The sequence below is a fragment of the Cololabis saira genome, chromosome 13 (assembly GCF_033807715.1).
Source record: "Cololabis saira isolate AMF1-May2022 chromosome 13, fColSai1.1, whole genome shotgun sequence".
NCBI classification, from domain to species: domain Eukaryota; kingdom Metazoa; phylum Chordata; class Actinopteri; order Beloniformes; family Belonidae; genus Cololabis; species Cololabis saira.
In genome coordinates, this window is record NC_084599.1 from 2,702,061 (window position 1) to 2,722,124 (window position 20,064).

Consider the following 20,064-nt stretch of genomic DNA (forward strand, 5'->3'; position numbering starts at 1 on the left):
ATGTTTCCTCAAGTTTTAGGCAGATTTTTAAACTACACTCTGATTTCCCCAAAATATAGACTGCATATATGTGAACAATTGCACATTCTGTATTATGCTGAAAAATACCCAGATTTTGCACATTTCCTGGAAAAATCTCCAGCATGCAATTATCCAATCTACCTCGCAAACGTAAAGGGACACAGCAGCATAAACTGCTCAAATGACTAGCTTTCAGACATGTTGCATAACTGTTTTCACCATGGTATACTACATAACTACTATGTCTGGCCGCCTCCCAATGTGGAATACCTTGTGCATACTGCATGGTATGCGTTGTGTGTGGGTGTGTGGTTTGAAAACAGCCGTCCTCTGGGTAAACTGGTGCCCTCCTGCATTTTAGACTCCTGTTTTTTGTCTAGCTTGCTCTTCTGTTTTATTTTGAAACTGTTCTCTCTTGCTGTGTCTTGTGGTGTGTCTTGTTTCCACCTGTGTCTCATCAGCTGTTTTCAACATCTGTTAGTCCTGTCTTCTGGACTGGGTCATTGTTTTTCTCCTTCCTTTGCAAGTCATTTCTCCTATTTTGTAATGACATTGTGATTCTCAATGTTGTACATCTCCTGACTTTTAACTTCAGAAGATGAAGAGCATTGTTTCACTAGACCAATCTCCTGCAGTTTGGTTCCTATGATCCTCCATTTCTGATAATATCATACAGATGATGATTAGTGGTGGCAGAATTTGAGGTTGGGCACTTACATGGCTGATACGGTATTTGCTCATCAGTTGATCAGTGTGTTTCTCTACATATGTGTATGTGACTTCTCTTGTTCTTCTGTCCTTTGTAGAAGTCACCATATGCTTAATGACCCTCTTCTGTGGATATGTATATGTGCATTCAAATATCACATAAAAAAATGAGTTAATTCCGGTCACAGCGAGATACCTCCAGTGGAGCTGTTAAAACTGCCTCTTTTTGTTCTCATCTGAAGGTCACCGGTAATGAGGTGAGGTTGGAGTAAAATTGCTCTGCCTATGTGTGAGAAATTGGTGGCTTATCTTTTATTTCTCTGCTTTTAACAAGTGAAACCAGTCTCAGTGTATACCTAACAAACGGTCCTGTAGGCGTTTATGTTCAGGTCTGAATTTTGTTTTGGTTTGGCTCCTGGTGTCGTTCAGCTGGTGCCAGTGTGAGAGCTAACCTCATCATTCAGATGGTGGAGGACTTAGTCAGCTATTGGTGTACAGTAATCACTGGCTATAACGCGGTTCACCTTGCTGCTTCACGGATTTGCATTGTACATCGTGTTCTGCATTCTGATTGGCTAAATAGTCTCTGCGCTACTTCGCTTCCGGTGTCAATAATGTTGGTTGCTTAGCAACAATGCTAAGAACGGCCAATGAGCTTCAGCAGCAGCTCAAGAGCGGGACCCTTTGATGAATCGTTCATTAATGACTACGTTTACATGCAGTCAAAATTGGGGTTATTGCTAATATTCCGGTTACTGAAACATTGGGAATATTCAGTTTACATGGTAATTAATCATTTGGGATATCTGGATCAAACCAGCGACGCACGGAGAACATCATGACACAATTCCCATCATTCTCTGTTTCTTCTTCCTGTATCCAAATTCAAAACAAATGCTGCTTCGCGCAACTTTTCTCTCACCTTCTTGTAAATCTTCTATCCCGGTACTTTCTACCATCTACAAATGCAGAAATGTTCATATCCTTCATTACATTTATGAAGTGATTAGTCTCCTCCTGGCAAGATTCCTTGCGACCAGAGCATGCGCAGAAAACAAATTCCTGTTCCGTTTGATGGGGATATTCCGTTTGGTGTTTACATGACCCAATATTCAGGTTTTAAAAGGAGTAACCCAGGGGTCATATTCAGGTTTTTAAAAACCCGAATATGAGCAAATTCAGGTTATTCAAAGGGGCTATTGGTGTTTACATGGCCGTGCAAATTTGGGTTATTGCCAATATTCGGGTTTTAAAAGGGTTATTGATGCATGGAAACGCAGTCACTGTCTCAGATACAATCCATGGTGGGATGTCGGTTTATAATAATCTTTTTGCCCAGAAGAAAAAGAGCGACAACAACGACCCATAACTATGTTCGTTTTTGGAAAAAACACACCTGCCTTTAGGAGAAAAAGACTTACTTACTTACTCGGGTCGCGGTGGGGCGGGGCTGATCTCCGCAATTTGTAGCCTTGTATAATAATTGTAAAAAAAAAAAAAAAAAGTTTGCTACTGTGCTACCGTCATGTGCTCATGTGAACCCTGGACTCATGAAGGTTTTGTGAACATTTTGTGAATGTGAATTTGACTTTAAAGCCGGCTCATCCCGAAATCAGCTTCGGATGCCTATTAAAATGGCCGCTTTGAAAAACTACAAAGACCAGTGTGCCTTGGGGGCGACGCCTGAAGCGGCACGCGTCCAATCACTGGCCAGGCGCTTATTACGTCACGCAGCCCGCAGAGAACAAATCTCCGTTTCTCTACCAGCAATTTTTTCTTCCTCAGCTCTTCATTCTGAGCAGTTCGTCCGCTCTTGGCTTCCTGCCGAAGGCACGTCGGACCAGGCCGGCCTTCCCCCCCAAAACGGGGGAGGGAGAAAACGCGTCCACACCGGGATCTGGTTGACACCGGGAAACGCTGCAGCGCTTCCTCTCTCCCTCTGCTCCTAACTTTCTCTCTGTTTTGAGTTCTTTCACCAGGAGGTTCCGATCCAGATCAGCCCGAGAAGCAGATTCTCCTGCGTCCATGAAGCCCGCGCCTCGGTGATGAAACGGGAGCGGCCCTGATTGCAGTGGACTGTCCCGCACCTGGAGGCCGCGTTAAGAGGCTCCGTGATCGGAGAGATCGCCCCGGCTGTTGCACGCTGCAAGACTGTCTTTTCTTTTTCAAAGTAGGAACAGGAGAGGAGCCGAGCGGCTGCCCGCTCCTGGAGGACCCCTGCAGGAGCGAACTGCCGGTGGGATCCCCGCCGGACAGAGGAACCGAGCCGCATGGTGGAGCCGAACTGAAACGAAGGTTCTCCCACAACTGAAAAAAGACCGGCAGAAAACGTGGATCAGCACCTGAAAAGGCTCTCATCACCTCCAGACCCGGAGCCAAGGGAGACGTGAGGCTGTGTTTTGGGCGATCAGTTTAATCTAGAGCGGTTCAGAGCTAATTTTGTGTTTAATGAAGTTACTGTACGCATATTACTGTGTAACGCCGGCAACTACCGGCATTATCGCCGTTTGTTTATTTTGTGGCGCCATTTTCCGCCAGTTATTCAAGTTTTAAACGCCGTGTTTTGTCATCCCGTCTGATTGCACGTGGCGTGAGGGCGCCGCCATCTTTAAATGTCTTGTCGGCCACGTGCAGCCAGTTGTCTGGAGACACAGATGATCGGGAGTTTTGTATCACGTGTTTATTATTTTTGATTTATTCTCCTTATGCAGTTAATGTTTTATTAGGGCCCGAGCACTTACAGTGCGAAGGCCCTATTGTATCTGTAGGAATTGTTATTCTTTCTTTATTTCTTTCTTTCTTTCTTCTGACGAAAGGAGGGCCTTTTTGCCCCCCTAAACGTGCCCAAAAAGTCACGAAATTTTGCACGCAAGCCAGGCCTGGCGAAAAATTTGATATTTAATGGTTTGCATTAATGGGTGTGGCAAAATGGCTCAACAGCGCCCCCTAGAAAACTGTGCCTCAAGCCCCACGATACGGTTTGACGTACATGCACGAAAATCGGTACTCACCTGTAACATGGCACAACTTAAAGAAAAGTCTCTTGGTGACATGGCCGGAACGGAACAGGAAGTTGGCCATTTTGAATTAATCGTGTCATTTTGGCGGAGTTTATGCCATTCCTTCGGCAGTTAATACGGCCCAAACCGTAACGTGCACCCAGGTGTGTTATACATCAAAATGTGCGTCTCCATCCTGCGACAACACGCATTACTTTTCTCTTTCAAAAGCGTTACCGTGGCGACGCTAGATGCCAAAAAGCGCGCCCATCCTTCATCTGATTGGTCCATATTTGATAGTTCCCCAAAAGTCACCAAATTTTGCATGCAAGCCAGGCCTGGCGATACATTAGATATTTAATTTCCTGCTATAACATTTGAATGTTTTGACATAGAGAGTCGTGGGTGGTGTCATGGGACTCTGTAATGAGTCCTTGAGCCTCTTTGGCCTTAATTAGCCCCGCCCCTTCTTCTGATTGGTTGTCCCAATTTTCTGCTGTAACTTTTGAATGGTTTGACATAGGAAGTCGTGGGTCGTGTCGTTTCTGATATGCTTATGGGGGGCGGTGGCCGTGAGTGCGAGGGCCCATTCATCGCTGCTTCCAGCTTTAATTGTGGTTGTTTTTCTTGATATTTAATGTTTTATGTTTTTAACGTAGTGCGCCATCAGGATATATTCAATGGTGTCGCTTTTACCATCTGCTTGACACTTGGATGTGAATAAATTCTTATTGATTTTAATGAGAAGTTGTTTGTGTTGTTTGCACGTATTTCGTCACAATGGCTGTTTGACAGAGCTAGGGCCGAACTGGAAATTGCCTTCTACATTATTCACCAGAAATAAGCCCTTACTGTTATTCTGGTGGAATAAAACCTATTTTGAGACTGATTCGCTGTTAAAGTTATCATTTTTTGGTTAAGGCCCAGGTGGTGCCCCTGCAAGAATCATGTAATTTTGATAATTCAATTTGATAACTAATCTACCTTATTAATTATTAATAATTGTTGAATAAAATTATTAATAGTTCTTGATAACTGAACAGCGCAACCGCTGTGGCACAACACTACTACGCGGATTTCACTTTTTTTCACATTTTAAATTATTACTGGGTTGACTAGTGTTGACATGAGAGTGTATAGAATTATTTTAAATATCACTTCTTTTTCCTGTTTAAAGGCACTAACAGGTTAGTCTTAAATAAAATGATCATTGAATATTAATGACTCAAGGATTGATATTCCACATGAAAAAATGGAAGGTCTGTTTTCTTCACTCTATTCTTTCCTAAAGTGAGTGTGGGTGAGGTGGAATGTGCCTGTGAAAAGGGATCCTGTCAGCATGGAGTGGATCAGTGCTTCCTCAAAGAAGAGGTTATGATCAAAGCAACTTAGGTGTTTCAGATTTTCCCGAGCAGACCTGGAGAGACGCCCCGAGGCTGCTGCAGTCCTAAGTATCCTCTCATTTTGCTGCTGGAGAGGAAGTATCAAACCAAAAGCAGTGACAGGGAGCATGGGTGGGTTCCTACTTTCCTTTTTTCAATATAATTTCTGCTGCAGGGAACAAAGCTATGGAGATTCTCAGCAAAAGCAAAATAAGATAAAAAGAACCTATGCTAAATCAGGGCGACTGTACCAATGTAACTCATTAGAGTACGCATCCACTTGCACGTTTAATATGGCAGGGATGCAAATTGGATAGGAGGTTGAGTAGAATATGTAGGCGATTCTAATCTATTGCAAAGAATCTTCAGCTGAAGTACAACTGTCCTGTAGACCAGTAACTGTCCTGCATACCAGTACAACTGTCCTGTAGACCAGTACAACTGTCCTGTGTACCAGTAACTGTCCTGCAGACCAGTACAACTGTCCTGTAGACCAGTACAACTGTCCTGTAGACCAGTACAACTGTCCTGCATACCAGTACAACTGTCCTGCATACCAGTAACTGTCCTGTAGACCAGTACAACTGTCCTGCAGACCAGTACAACTGTCCTGTAGACCAGTACAACTGTCCTGCATACCAGTACAACTGTCCTGTAGACCAGTACAACTGTCCTGTAGACCAGTACAACTGTCCTGCATACCAGTACAACTGTCCTGTAGACCAGTACAACTGTCCTGTATACCAGTACAACTGTCCTGTAGACCAGTACAACTGTCCTGCAGACCAGTACAACTGTCCTGTAGACCAGTACAACTGTCCTGTATACCAGTACAACTGTCCTGTAGACCAGTACAACTGTCCTGTAGACCAGTACAACTGTCCTGTAGACCAGTACAACTGTCCTGTATACCAGTAACTGTCCTGTAGACCAGTACAACTGTCCTGTAGACCAGTACAACTGTCCTGCATACCAGTACAACTGTCCTGCATACCAGTACAACTGTCCTGTAGACCAGTACAACTGTCTTGCATACCAGTAACTGTCCTGCAGACCAGTACAACTGTCCTGCATACCAGTACAACTGTCCTGTAGACCAGTACAACTGTCCTGTAGACCAGTACAACTGTCCTGTAGACCAGTACAACTGTCCTGTAGACCAGTACAACTGTCCTGTATACCAGTACAACTGTCCTGCATACCAGTACAACTGTCCTGTATACCAGTAACTGTCCTGTATACCAGTAACTGTCCTGTAGACCAGTACAACTGTCCTGTATACCAGTAACTGTCCTGTAGACCAGTACAACTGTCCTGTAGACCAGTACAACTGTCCTGTAGACCAGTACAACTGTCCTGTAGACCAGTACAACTGTCCTGTATACCAGTACAACTGTCCTGTAGACCAGTACAACTGTCCTGTATACCAGTACAACTGTCCTGTAGACCAGTACAACTGTCCTGCATACCAGTACAACTGTCCTGTAGACCAGTACAACTGTCCTGTAGACCAGTAACTGTCCTGTAGACCAGTACAACTGTCCTGTAGACCAGTACAACTGTCCTGCATACCAGTACAACTGTCCTGCATACCAGTACAACTGTCCTGTAGACCAGTACAACTGTCCTGTAGACCAGTACAACTGTCCTGTAGACCAGTACAACTGTCCTGTATACCAGTAACTGTCCTGTAGACCAGTACAACTGTCCTGTAGACCAGTACAACTGTCCTGTATACCAGTACAACTGTCCTGTAGACCAGTACAACTGTCCTGTATACCAGTACAACTGTCCTGTATACCAGTACAACTGTCCTGTAGACCAGTACAACTGTCCTGTAGACCAGTACAACTGTCCTGTAGACCAGTACAACTGTCCTGCAGACCAGTACAAAGGCTTTCTTGTTTTGAGAGAATAAACATAATAGACCTAACTGAGTCTGTAAAACACTTTTGTCACTGTTATTACGGACCGTAATTCAGAAAACGTGTCTGTGACACAAACTAGACAAACTCCAAAAAGGTTCCAGCTAATAGCGTTCAGAACACTAGTAGGTTGTTGACTAATTAGCTGCTTCGTTAACTTCATGAATTAAGTCAACTGTGACCACACACACACACACACACACACATATATATATATATATATATATATATATATATATATATATATATATATATATATATATATATATATATATATATATATATATATACATACAGTATATATATATATATATACATACAGTATATATATATACATACAGTATATATATATGTGTGTGTGTGTGTGTACATATATATGGTATATATAGATATCTTTTGTTTATTGTATAGAAATGTAATACATTTTGAAAAGTGTAAAGTTTTTACCCCCTTTGGAGCATGTTAATTATGATGGATGCATTGTTTTATTTATATTTTTTTTTATTTTGTTTTTTTACTTACATTTATTTATTATTGATTATTGTTTTGTTTTGTATTCACTATTTCATCAAATTTAAATTCAATTCATGCTCCCAGAAAGTCAGCACGGTGACACCAATCCCAGGATGGTTGTCAGGCGTTTTTGGGTGTAATTGTGTTTACTATGGGACATTACGCCGTAAAGGTACCTCATCATTAGCCATTAGCGTTTCCCTGCAGCAGCGTTTAGGGTTACAACTCCGTCTTGGGATTTCATCCAGTACATTTCATTGCTTACCTGACTCTAAAAAAGGTGATATGTCACGCCGATGCAGCCCATTTTATCGGTTAGTACTACTGAGATTAAGTAAACTGTGTTGTTTGACTGTGCCCTTGATTTGCAATTGTTTTCTTGTTGCCTTGGACCCCCGTTAAGAAATGAATCATTATGACGTAGATAACAAAACGTGATGTCCGTGCATGTGTATGCCATGTCCTGGGAGGTTAAATATCAGAAAACGTCACATACATGAGTCATTGTTAGGTATCCTGTTGAAATCTATGCCTTATGAAGGATTTAATGCTTTTAAAAGAATGGAAGAAATGGAAATGCACTTTTAGAGTTTCACATGTATATAATTAAGTGATATCTCAGTGGCCACGGTTACATGATGTTTTAATTCAGAATTAAATATTCAGAATTAAATCATTCAGAATTAAACTATTTAGAGTTTACATGGAGTTTACAGTAATTCCAAATTGAGGTCTACATGGAAAACACGTTTGCTGGTCTTTCTCCAATTCCTCTCCAGGTCTGGGGGTTGGGAAGGTTCTGATTGGATAGGGGGGGGACCGGAAGTTAAACTACCGGAAGAAGAACTAACTTAGCCGCTACAACTTTGAAAAGCTCACAATTTTGATGTTTCCTGTTTCCATCTGTTCTTTTAATTATTTCTATTTATGAAATAAATGGTCTCTGCTCTTGACCAGCGTTTACTGCTGCTGCATCTTGAAACTTTGTTAGGAAAACCAGCCCAGCAGGAATATAAGATCATGGAGACAGACGGGAGAGGGAACGAGCAGAAAGAAAGACCGGAATTAATTTAAACAGGAATGAGTGTAAACATGATCTGGAATTATTCTATTCAGATTTAAAATCGGAATAAACCAGCCACTTACTTCGGAATTAAGTTTAATTTTGAATGGCCATTTTCATTGGGAATTAGGTGTTTACTTGGTAATTTTTACTCATTTTAAATTCTGAATTACAGAGGAATTAAACTTCCCATGTAAACGCACTGATTGTGGTTTACTTTGAAGCATTAAGTTGGTTTGACTGAATCAGGTCAGGATGTAAAAGGTCCCTAACATGAATACATGAATGTGCTAAACAATTCTGCACAATACCCACCTACTGACCTCACACACAGAACAGCTTCTCCTTTCTTTTTCTGATTCAAATCTTAAAATTATGGACACAAATGATCAATGTGACTAAAAGTTGGTCCATCAGTTCTTTGACAAATAGAATGATAAATGAGTTTTATCCAACTCTAGCAGTTTGTTCTCTCAGATGTCGGTGGTGTTGACCGGGAGAACAGAGAAGTACAGGGATTTGCAAAATAACAGAAACTGCGCAAAGGTCGCTGATTTGATGCCTAAAACCAGAACAGATCTCAGTGTTTGGTATGCATGGTGGTTGAACGTCCCAGACATAACCACATTTAAGCAAATTAAAAGAAAAAAAACATGCAGAAATGTGGTAAGACCAGGCTGAAAATGTGTTAGTTACTTTATCTGCCTGTGGGATGCAACATAGAGAGGTAAAGAATAATGTAAAAGAAAGAGCAAATTCAAGCAGAAAATCTAGGCTACAGTATTAATATCAAAGAATGGTGGGAGACATGTAAACTTCAGACATTAAGCTGAAAAGGACAAAACACATCCAGCCCAAAAAGAGTATACGAGTAAAGAGCAAAAAGAAAATGTCCATTACTTTCAAAAAAGGACAAGAAATGTAAGAAAATCAAAGAAGATAAAAAAAAATTGGAGGAGAAAGGGTAAGTCTGGATTCCCTTGTCATGCAAATCAGATTTGACATTGTGGAAAAAAAAAATACCTTCATCATCCGTGCGATCACTATCACCTAAATCATCAGTGTGTTTCTTTGTAAGGGGACCTATAGACCAAGAAGGAGAAGATGGAGGAAAACAAAGTGATCAAAAACACAGACATCTTTCAAAAGGTGCTCTCAAAATATAAGAAAGTTTGTCAGTGATAACAGCTACGATAGCTCGTCATTAAAAAGAAAAAAGCTCTTTCCGACCAGGGTTTTACCACAATGTCCACTTCACACGTGAGAGTTGTCTAAGGGTAGTTACAATGCAAGAAAAGAGGGACTTTAAAAATAAAAATTAAAAAAAAAACTGTCAATAAAAAAATGTGTTCTTAGTTAAAAATGAAGAATTAAGTAAAGATAAACCCAACTGGATCAAAAGACACACAGCTTTTTCAAACATTTCATAGAGTGGCATGATTGGTGCACATCAGAGGAATCACATAAACAGCTGGAAACACCCAGGGAGGCAGAGAGGGAGGGAAACAGAGGAAAAGAAGCAGCACCTTTAAGACTTTAAGACCAACTCTACCTGATGGTTGACCTTGGAGGAGCAAACACACACAAAAATCACGCTTCTGCCGCGTCACATTTGCACCAGAAACGCCACGTCATGCAGGATTCAGTCTGGAGAGAATGAGGTTAAAGACTACAGGACTGTCTCAGAAAATTAGAATATTGTGATAAAGTCCTTTATTTTCTGTAATGCAAAAATGTCATACATTATGGATTTGTTACAAATCTACTGAAATATTGCAAGGTTTTTATTATTTTAATATTGCTGATCATGGTTTATAGCTTAAGAAAACTCAAATATGCTATAATCTTAATCTTAAACTGTAAGCCATAATCAGCAATATTAAAATAATAAAAGGCTTGACATTTTTCAGTTGATTTGTAATGAATCCAGAATGTATGACATTTTTGTTTTTTTAATTGCATTACAGAAAATAAAGAACTTTATCACAATATTCTAATTTTCTGAGACAGTCCTGTAAATATAATCCCATTCATTTATTCATTTATTTTTAATGACTCGTATGTTTATTTGAGGGTTTATTTATATATTTGTTTTTAATTATCTAGACTGGGAATTAATTGGAAAACTCCTGTTCACATGCAGATTGGAAAAAGCTTTGATTAATTAAAAAACATATCTAATAAAAAAGAAAAATAACAAGCAAGCAAACTTAAAAATATATAGCATTTATAAAATAATTTAAAGTTTTCAGGATGGCAATTTTTATAACTGCAATATCTGAATGAAACTTCTTTGGACCATAGCTCAGTGGCTGAGGATGAAGACGGGTGAGACGTAAAAGAGAAGAGAAAACCATCACAGTCCTGTTTCTGGTGTATAAGGAGGTGTTTAATTCAACTTTAATAATCCCCAAAGGGGAAACTTAAGGCTCCAGCAGGGAGATTGGTCAGGTGCTTCGGCATCAAACGTATAAACAGTAGCATTGTCATTTCAAAAGGCATTTCTTGTCATGTCATATAGGCACAAGCACTCCCACGCACACACACAACTATACAAAAACAGAGATGCAAAACTACATCATATTTAATATCAAAAACGTGCACTCTGGAAAAAAAACATCAAAAACCAGCATAGTGCAGAACATGCAAACAGACACACGGCATTACAGCTCACTGACAGTTCCCAGGGATTCGCACACACACTAACACCCATACACACCTGAGGACATAACCACACACGTCCCTTAACTCCTGTAATGTAACGAAGCAGATGAGTCTGCACATAAGTGGATGTTAATAACATATGATAATGACATGGATAAAATGTGGAATATGATTTGAACATGTGATGGATGAGAAAACAGCTGATGGACTGTCAAAACGTTTATGTTTGCATCAGTAGTTCTTACTAACTCCCCCAGTATTCAATAGCCCAGTGTTTTAATTCCAATATCAACAACTGCTTCCGAACTGTTCTGGTATTACTGGATCTCAGTGCTGCATTTGACACAGTAGTCATAGTTGCAGCTATAGAACAAGACTATAATAGTTAGTCTCAAACATATCTTCCTGGTAGATATGCTGCTATAGGCTTATGCTGCAGGGGGGCACCGACATGATCCACTGGGCGGTGCCTCTCACCCTTCTTCTCCTCTCCTCTCCCTTCTTCTCTTCTCAATTTCCATTTTTATTTATTATAAGTATCTCATATCCATCATTTTTGTCCATCGCTTCTGTAGTTTCTTGTGCTGGCCCCCCTTTTTTCTCTTTTGTGCATGTTTGCAGGCCGGAGCTTCGGGAGCTGCGTGCTGGCCCCCCCTCTGGTCATCCCGTTGCTGCTTCCACCTGCCTGCACCATGAGTCTAAAAGAACCAAGATCACATGTGGGGTTCCTCAAGGGTCCATTCTCGGACCGATTCTATTCAACATCCATATGCTACCCCTAGCTCAGATTATGGAACATCATAACATTTCCTACCATACTTATGCCGATGACACACAGCTCTATATTTCAGTGTCACCACATGACTACAGTCCCCTGATCTCAGTGAGTAAGCATTTTTGGCCCTAAAAATGAAAGGGAAAAGATCAGCGCTCACCTTGGCTCCATGTCATTGACAGCTACAAATCAAGCCAGAAATCTGGGTGTAATTATTGACTCAGACCTGAACTTCAACAGCCATCTAAAGTTTATCACTAAATCTGCCTATTACCACCTAAAAAACATTGCTAGAACTAAGGGGATTCTGTCTAAACAAGACATGGAAAACCGTATTCATGCATTCATTTTCAGTAGGTTGGATTATTGCAATGGCATCTTTACAGGCCTTAACAAGAAATCTATCAGGCAGCTGCAGCTGATCCAGAACGCTGAGAGAGAGTCCTTACAAACACCAGCGGCCTCATGATCAAAGAGTGCGTGGATTTCAACGTGAATCCGTGCGTGGAATTTTCACGTACGCAAAAAAATAAAAAATTCAGATGTTCAAAACTGTGCACACGCCCAAATCCACGCAGGTTCCTTTGAACATCACAATCAACATGGATTTGAGCACAGCACTCCTCCCTGTCTCCTCCCTCAAATACATACATTTGAATATGATAATGAAGATAATTACATCAACATCAACATCGGGTGTGAGCTGGAGACAGTCCTGTCAGAAGTTGAGGCCTGGAAAAAATAATTTATTTTGAGGCATTTCCTCCGATTTCAGCTGCATTGCATTATGGGTAATGTTGTTTTTTGCTTTGTGTTGCGTTCTGGGAAGAGTTGTGGTTTTATTATGATTGTACGGGTTTGTGAATGTTTATGGGCAGCATTAGTGCATCATTACACTCTGCTTTTCTGGTTTGTATTTAAGAACCGACACCAGAACTTAAGTTGGTGGATGAAAAACGGCTCCTCGTTCCGCTTTATTGTCACGCGTATTCAGGGTTCGAATTGGACCATGGGTCCTGGGGGAGCCAACATTTTTGAGGGGTTGGACGGGGGGGTTGGACGGGGAGGGGGTACTGCCCAAAGAAATTTTCACTTTGAAGCAAATTAATTGACGCAATTTGGCAACATAACGGGTCTCAATATAAATAAACAAATGTATCATTTGCTCCTCTTTTAGAACGGTGCTTGCTGGGTTAAAGACCATGTGAAAAACATTCTACTAGCCGTATTGCATGACCGAACTAATTTATTAATAAGAATAAAGAAAAGCAGCAAGGGGACACACAGGCAACGTTTTTTCTGCTCAAAACACCCCTTCAAGAATCCTGTATAATGGTCTTACTAGGGACGGGAATTGATAAGATTTTTTCGATTCCGATTCCATTTTCGATTCTGCTTAACGATTCAACTCTTTATCGATTCTCTTATCGATTCTCATTTGGAAAAAAGGAAAAGAAACACATTTAGTATCAACTTTGTTCTAATAAAACAAAGTTGATACTAAAATTGTTTCTTTGTTTCAATTTCTTTGTTTCTCTGATCTTTTTTGTTCAAAGATATAAAAGTTTTATATCTTTGAACAAAAAAAATATAAGTGAGGTCTTAAGATGCCCCCAGCCTTGGGCTCCTCCATGGTGCCAGGGGGTCCCCACTAAATGATTTGTAGTATACAGTAAAATATGTATTTAATATAAAATAATAATAATAAAATAAATATTCTTCTGTAGAAATTAACTAAAAACAACAAATTATTTTGTAGCAATTGCACAAGAATGTCCAGTAACATGTTCAACACCACAAACTTAGTCACTGATAACATTCATCTATTCTGGCCTGATTCTCTTCCCTGCCTTGATGAAAGGAGAAGTTAGCAGTAGATGCTCTTTAACTTCTCCATAGATGAGCTGACGAGCTGCAGCTGTGTCAGGAGAGCTCCGCTGTCCGCCGGAGCGCATGGCACGTCCGCGTGGCCGAGAGCGCAGCTCTGCTAAAGCATGAATTATGGTTCCGCGTTAAATCGACGCAGAGCCCTCGGCGTAGGGTACGCGGCGACGCACACCGTACTGCGACCCTACGCCGTCGATTTAACGCAGTACCATAATTCAGGCGAAGCTGCAGTCTGTCTGCGCTGATCACTGACACACCGGGTCGGAGCGGATTTGGTCATACAGAAAATCGAACTCTATAACCTGTCTGAAAAAGAAACAGCCAATATTTTAGAGCTCCCCCTAAATTTCAAAAAGCAGTCTTTCAGGGGAGCCAGTGTCCTTCTTAGGGGAGCTCAGCTCCCCTTAGCTCCCCCCCAATTCGAACACTGCGCGTATTATATATTGACGGATTAAGACCAATGTACACGTTTATTGAGTTTTACACATTGTGGATGTCCGTGATCACCTCTCTCAAAAGTATAACAATGTGAACAAAATACATTTATATTTAAAACATGAAGCATCATGATCTGATTCCTCTGCTGCAGAAATAAAGACAACTGGTGCCGACGGGATTATCGAGGTGCAAACGTGAGAAATAAAGAGCAAAGTTGCTGTAACTCGGAGTGTTGCATCGGCAGGAGGAGAGACCGGTCTAGATGCCGGTCCAGGTCCAGGTCCTGGTCCCGGTCCAGGTCCAGGTCCAGGTCCTGGTCCAGGGAGGAGAGACCGGTCTAGATCCCGGTCCATCACCGGAGAAACACTTTCTGGATGGTCCAGTCTTAGTCCTGGACCAGCAGATCCAGACTAAACCAGCTGTCTACCATTATCATAAAGGTTGGCCAAAGCCTTTAGATGTAGCATATTGTCGACAGTTTTAGTACTAAATGGGTCCATAACATGATACTGATCCACCTGTATCCTGTCAGAACTCATTTTCAAAATAGTTGTATTGTGTTCATTATGTCTTCAGATTGATATTCTGTTTTCTTTTTTTCAGACAAAGTTCCGACTTAGAGTTAGACGGAAGGTAAGAAGTCGGAACTTTGTCTGAAAAAAAGAAAACATAGATTATTTTCCACGAGTGATGCACAGACTCTTATTTTCTAGGCTGATTAGTTTCTTAATGTACTGTATATTGCATACCCAATAATTATATATATGTGTACTGCAGATGATAGATAGATAGATAGATAGATAGATAGATAGATAGATAGATAGATAGATAGATAGATAGATAGATAGATAGATAGATAGATAGATAGATAGATAGATAGATAGATAGATAGATAGATAGATAGATAGATAGATAGATAGATAGATAGATAGATAGATAGATAGATAGTTTTTTTAATCCACTACCCATACAAACAAGAGCCTATAAGACAACAGTTACTTTTCCTCCTTCTTTGGGGGGTTTTGTTTAAATTGCTGCTCTTCATTTGATGTAACAGATGAGGCCATGACTTTTACGATGGCGGGTTTTTTGACAGAAAGGGTAATGGGGATCAGCCCAGACAAGACAGCTGATTGACAGCTCCTATCATAGACACACAGACGGAGATTCAGAGACAGGGGGAAAGACAAAGACAGACTTTGACAGGGAGAAACATCATCTAGCAATAACGTGTCAATACCAAATTGCATGGTGACAAACAGATCCTGACACTGACCTTTACCCTGACATGGTAATACATGTCTGTCCCCATATTTGTGTGTGTGGCTCATGCACACTAACTAGTGAGGTCTCAGCTGGTACGAGTCCTGATGAGGGACATCAAACTTTCATCTACCTGGCTCTCTTTGATTTCTAGTGCTACTGTACATCTATTTTTATCCAACCAGACCTACATACTAAAATCATATGCTCTATTCGACACGTCTTGGGTCCGGTTATGTGCTTTCCTTATTTTAGAGGCTGCAAGAGCAACAGGCTAGGACCCATCGGCATCCACTGTCTCCTCAATGTGAGCAGGCAATAACTTAAAGGGAAATTAAGCTACTTGTTCCATGTCTTCCTCGTGCTTGCGTGGGTTCCCTGCGGGCAATCCGGGTTCTTCACAGTCCAGAACCATGTATGTTAGGTTGACTGATGATTCTAAATTGCCTGTAGTTGTGTGCATGGTTGTTTGTCTATATGTGGTTCCATTGAAACACAAATGCAAAAGAAGTTATGCATTTACCAAAGTAAGTGAAGTTATTGAATAAGATCAGTAAGAATCAATATATTTCCAAAATATAACTTGGCAGTAAGAAAAACACCTTCCGTTCATCAAAACTCTGGAGACAGTAATCAGTTTGTCCAGGCTTGTCCTGATCAGAAATTTTAACGGTAAAGGCGTCTGACATAAGATCCCAGTTGAGACCCAGCCTGCGCTGCATGGGAAATGCGTCAGAGCCGAAGTCCAGGTCTTTGAATTCTTTAGCATGTTCCTGGGATGTTTGAAGCAATTTTGTGTAGACATAAGTTGAAGTCTGACAACACGTCTTGCATCCCCTTGAGCAGGTTCACCGCAGCTTCAACTGTAGGGAAAGACTTCAAGCCATCGTCCATGTAGAAGTCGCGGTTTACAAACTGCTTGACATCAGGCTCTGCATCTTGTACAGAGTGCCTTAGACAGTATATGGCTACTGCCGGGGAGGGACAATTCCCAAAAACAAAGTATTTTACAATGTCTTTCAATGAGTTGTTGTCCCTAAATCACAAAAACCTCTGAAAATTGGGGTCTTCTTCTCTCACTAGGAAGCAGTGGTACATCTGCTGAATGTCTGCTGTTATAGCCACAGCTTGCTTGCGGTATCTGATCAACATCCCAGGGAGGGTATTGTTGAGGTCAGGTCTGGTTAACAGTACATTGTTAAGTGACACTCCACTGTGCTGGGCACTGGAGTCGAACACTACACGGATGTTCCCTGGTTTTCTTGGATGATACACGCTGAAGGATGGCAAATACCATCACTCTTCGTCTCTCTTAAGTGGAGGTGCCACTTCAGCATGATTGTTCTGGAACACCTTCTCCATGAAAGTGAAAAAGTGCTCCTTCAGCACTGGCTTCCTCTCTAGACTGTGTCTCAGAGATGACAGTCGATTCAGGACCTGAACTTTGTTGTCTGGGAGACGAGGCTTTGTAGTTTTGAATGCCAATGGAGCTATCCAGCTGTTGCCCTCGTCCTTCTTTAAGCTGTGTTCCATTATTCGCAGGAATGAGATAACAAAGTGGCTAAATCCATCGATGATATCATCTTTAGTCTGCTGAAACACTGAGCAGCTTACCTCCTGGACCTTTTCACTACAATTCGGCTTCTCTGTAGAGGGTGCTCTCGGATGCTCAGGACATCGGAAATTGTTATATTTCTCCTTCACACGGAAGACGTTTGGGCATGACTCAAAGATGGAGGGGTGCTTCTGTTCTGTAGTGCTAGTATAGAATGTATTCACTGTGATGGGCTTATAAATACCTCCCAAGCACACATTTCCAACTATCACCCATCCCAGGTCAAGTTTCTGGGCCTAGGGAGTATCGCATGGGCCATTGACCTCCTTGCGCACCTTTGTGGACTGAAATGATGTCTCGCCCGAGGAAAAACATGATGGGAGCACTCGGATCGAGCTCCGGGATAAGGTGAACCACTGGTTGGAGGTGCGGGTGGTTGGATGCAGCACTGGGTGTAGGAATTTCCATTCTGTTTTTGGGGATATCGTTGCATTCCAAGAGACTTGGTAAGGGGAGACTGACTTTTCAATCCATCCATTCAATTTGGAAGCCTGAAGCTCTTCTCCCTGTACGCTCCGTCAATCCAGAGCAAATCCGGAGAGAGTATGAAAAGATGGGACCCTGAACATTGAAGGCATCGAAGAACTTGGAACGATATTAGAGATTTATTACTATGCTCGTCGATGATTTTGTAGACCAGGGGTGTCCAAAGTCGGTCCTCGAGGGCCGGTGTCCTGCAGGTTTTAGATGTTTCCCTGCTTCAGCACTCCATGATAAAAGTAGCTGTGTCACCAACAGACAGTCCAGACCTTGATGGCAAGCTGGTGACGACCGTTAATTTGAATCAGGTGTATTGATGCAAGGAGACATCTAAAACATGCAGGACACCGGCCCTCGAGGACCAACTTTGGACACCCCTGGTGTAGACTTTCATAGCTCTCTGGCACTGGCCTACAGGGTGGATGTTGACAAGACAAATCTTGGAGCACGATTTGTTACTCTGATCACCACAGACTTTGGTGCAGCAAGTAGAGACTTCTGAAGATGGTATGGAGTCTTGCTCCCTGCCATTATCTGTAGAGGGGAATGGCTCTTGGTTCCATGGTGCTGGTCCAGGATGGACGGCAGAGATATGTCTCTCACTCTTACACTCAAGGCATGTTGTTGTGTCTTTGCAGTCCTCAGCCATGTGTCGTGTGGATGTGCAACATTTAAAGCAAATCCCGTTCTCCTTCAGGAATGCTTTGCGTAACGCTAAAGGCTTTTCACAGAAAAGTCGGGACTTCTGCAGTAGATGAGGCTTTTTATGGATTGGGCACTGTCTCTCGGAATCGTTAGCTCTAACATCACGTCCATCTGAGGCAAGAAGAGCTGGAGGAAGCACACCTGTCTTGTGCACAGAGATTTCCCTTTGTCTACCTAGTGTCTTGTCTCCTTTTGGAGGGGCATCCACTTGGCCAGTGAACTTGAAGCTTGAATCGTTTTGTGTTAAAGCCTGTTGCCTGACGAAGTTGACAAAAAATCCAAAGGGAGGGAATGAGACTTGGTACTGCACTTTGTAGTTAGATCCGAGAGAAAGCCACTTCTCATGTAGGTTGAAAGGCAACTTTTGGACTAAAGGATTTATTCTCCGTGCTGTGTCTAGATATTGAAGGCCTGGGAGGTATTTCTTTGCAGCCTCCAGTTTCATAAGGAGATCACTTAACTCGTGAAGTTTCAAATAATCCCTCTTGGATATTTTTGGAAAGCCATTAATATGTTGGAAAAGTGCATCTTCAATCACTTCAGGAGCCCCATAAAATGTATCCAGTCTATCCCATATCATTTTGAGTCCTCTATCTGGGAAATTAACATGGACAGCCCTGATCCTTTTAGCATGCTCAGCTGAATCTTTCCCCAGCCACTTGACCAGCAAGTCCATTTCCTTACTGCACGTCAAATATAGACATTTGACCGTATTGCCAAAGGACCGTTTCCACGCTGTTTTCCTCTTCGGCATGTTTAGCGACATATTCTTTGGTATGCTCCATAGGGTCAAGGGGGGTAGCAGATAGTTGGTCTGAGTAAACCTTGGAGCTACTTCCATGACTACCATCGACAGCTGCCTCTAAGACTTCTGCTTCGGCCAAAGCTGTTTCTTGCTCTAAAAATAACATGCCCATAGTTGCTTCTAGTTGTGCATTTTCTACTTTTAAGGCCATTTCCTTTTCTGCATAAGGTAGCCTTGGCTTGGCTGTCTCTGCTTTTGCACGAGCCATGGCGGCAGCAGCAGCCCCTGTGGAAGAAGCCTTTGACCTTTTTGAAGTACATGAGGCGTAGGATCTGGTCCGTAATGTTCCTTCTTTAGATTCCATTTTCTGTTTCCAGCATAAACTGCCTTATCTTCTGCGCTGAAGTTGTCATTTCACTATGTGTCCAAAATATGGCAGTAAGATAAACACCTTCCATTCATCAAAACTCTGGAGACAGTGATAAGTTTGTCCACAGGTTTATTGACTTGAAAAGGGTGAAACTGAGAACAGAAATCAAATTACTTCCTTTTAACTTTTTTACTCACTCATGCTTACATATGAATTATCTATTTATTGCTTATTTGTTACTTATTTATTGTTTTAATCTATCAATAAAGTAACCTGTTGAGTTTAAATGTGTGTTCACTCATACTATTTCACTACTACAAACACTGTAACTGAAATCCAATGTTTAGCTAACCATTTTACATACAAAGAATCCTCAGAGATTATTACATCCTTAAATTTCACAAAACAACTTTTAACCAACAAATATTGAACTATAATTGAACATAAAGTCATATAACATTACATACTGATGATGCTTCGTATGGCATGAGATGTAGGCAGATGTCTGCAG

At 41.5% G+C, this 20,064-nt stretch overlaps 1 protein-coding gene across 2 annotated transcripts in view; it reads right to left on the reverse strand.

The window, feature by feature from the left end:
- The window catches only part of nlgn1 (neuroligin 1), a 560,456-nt gene that overhangs the window by 321,364 nt on the left and 219,028 nt on the right, over window positions 1-20,064 (reverse strand). For both annotated transcript variants that reach the window (XM_061737367.1, XM_061737366.1), the window contains one exon: window positions 9,635-9,694. In XM_061737367.1, coding sequence (XP_061593351.1) covers window positions 9,635-9,694 — 60 coding nt within the window. The remainder of the gene's footprint in view (window positions 1-9,634; window positions 9,695-20,064) is intronic.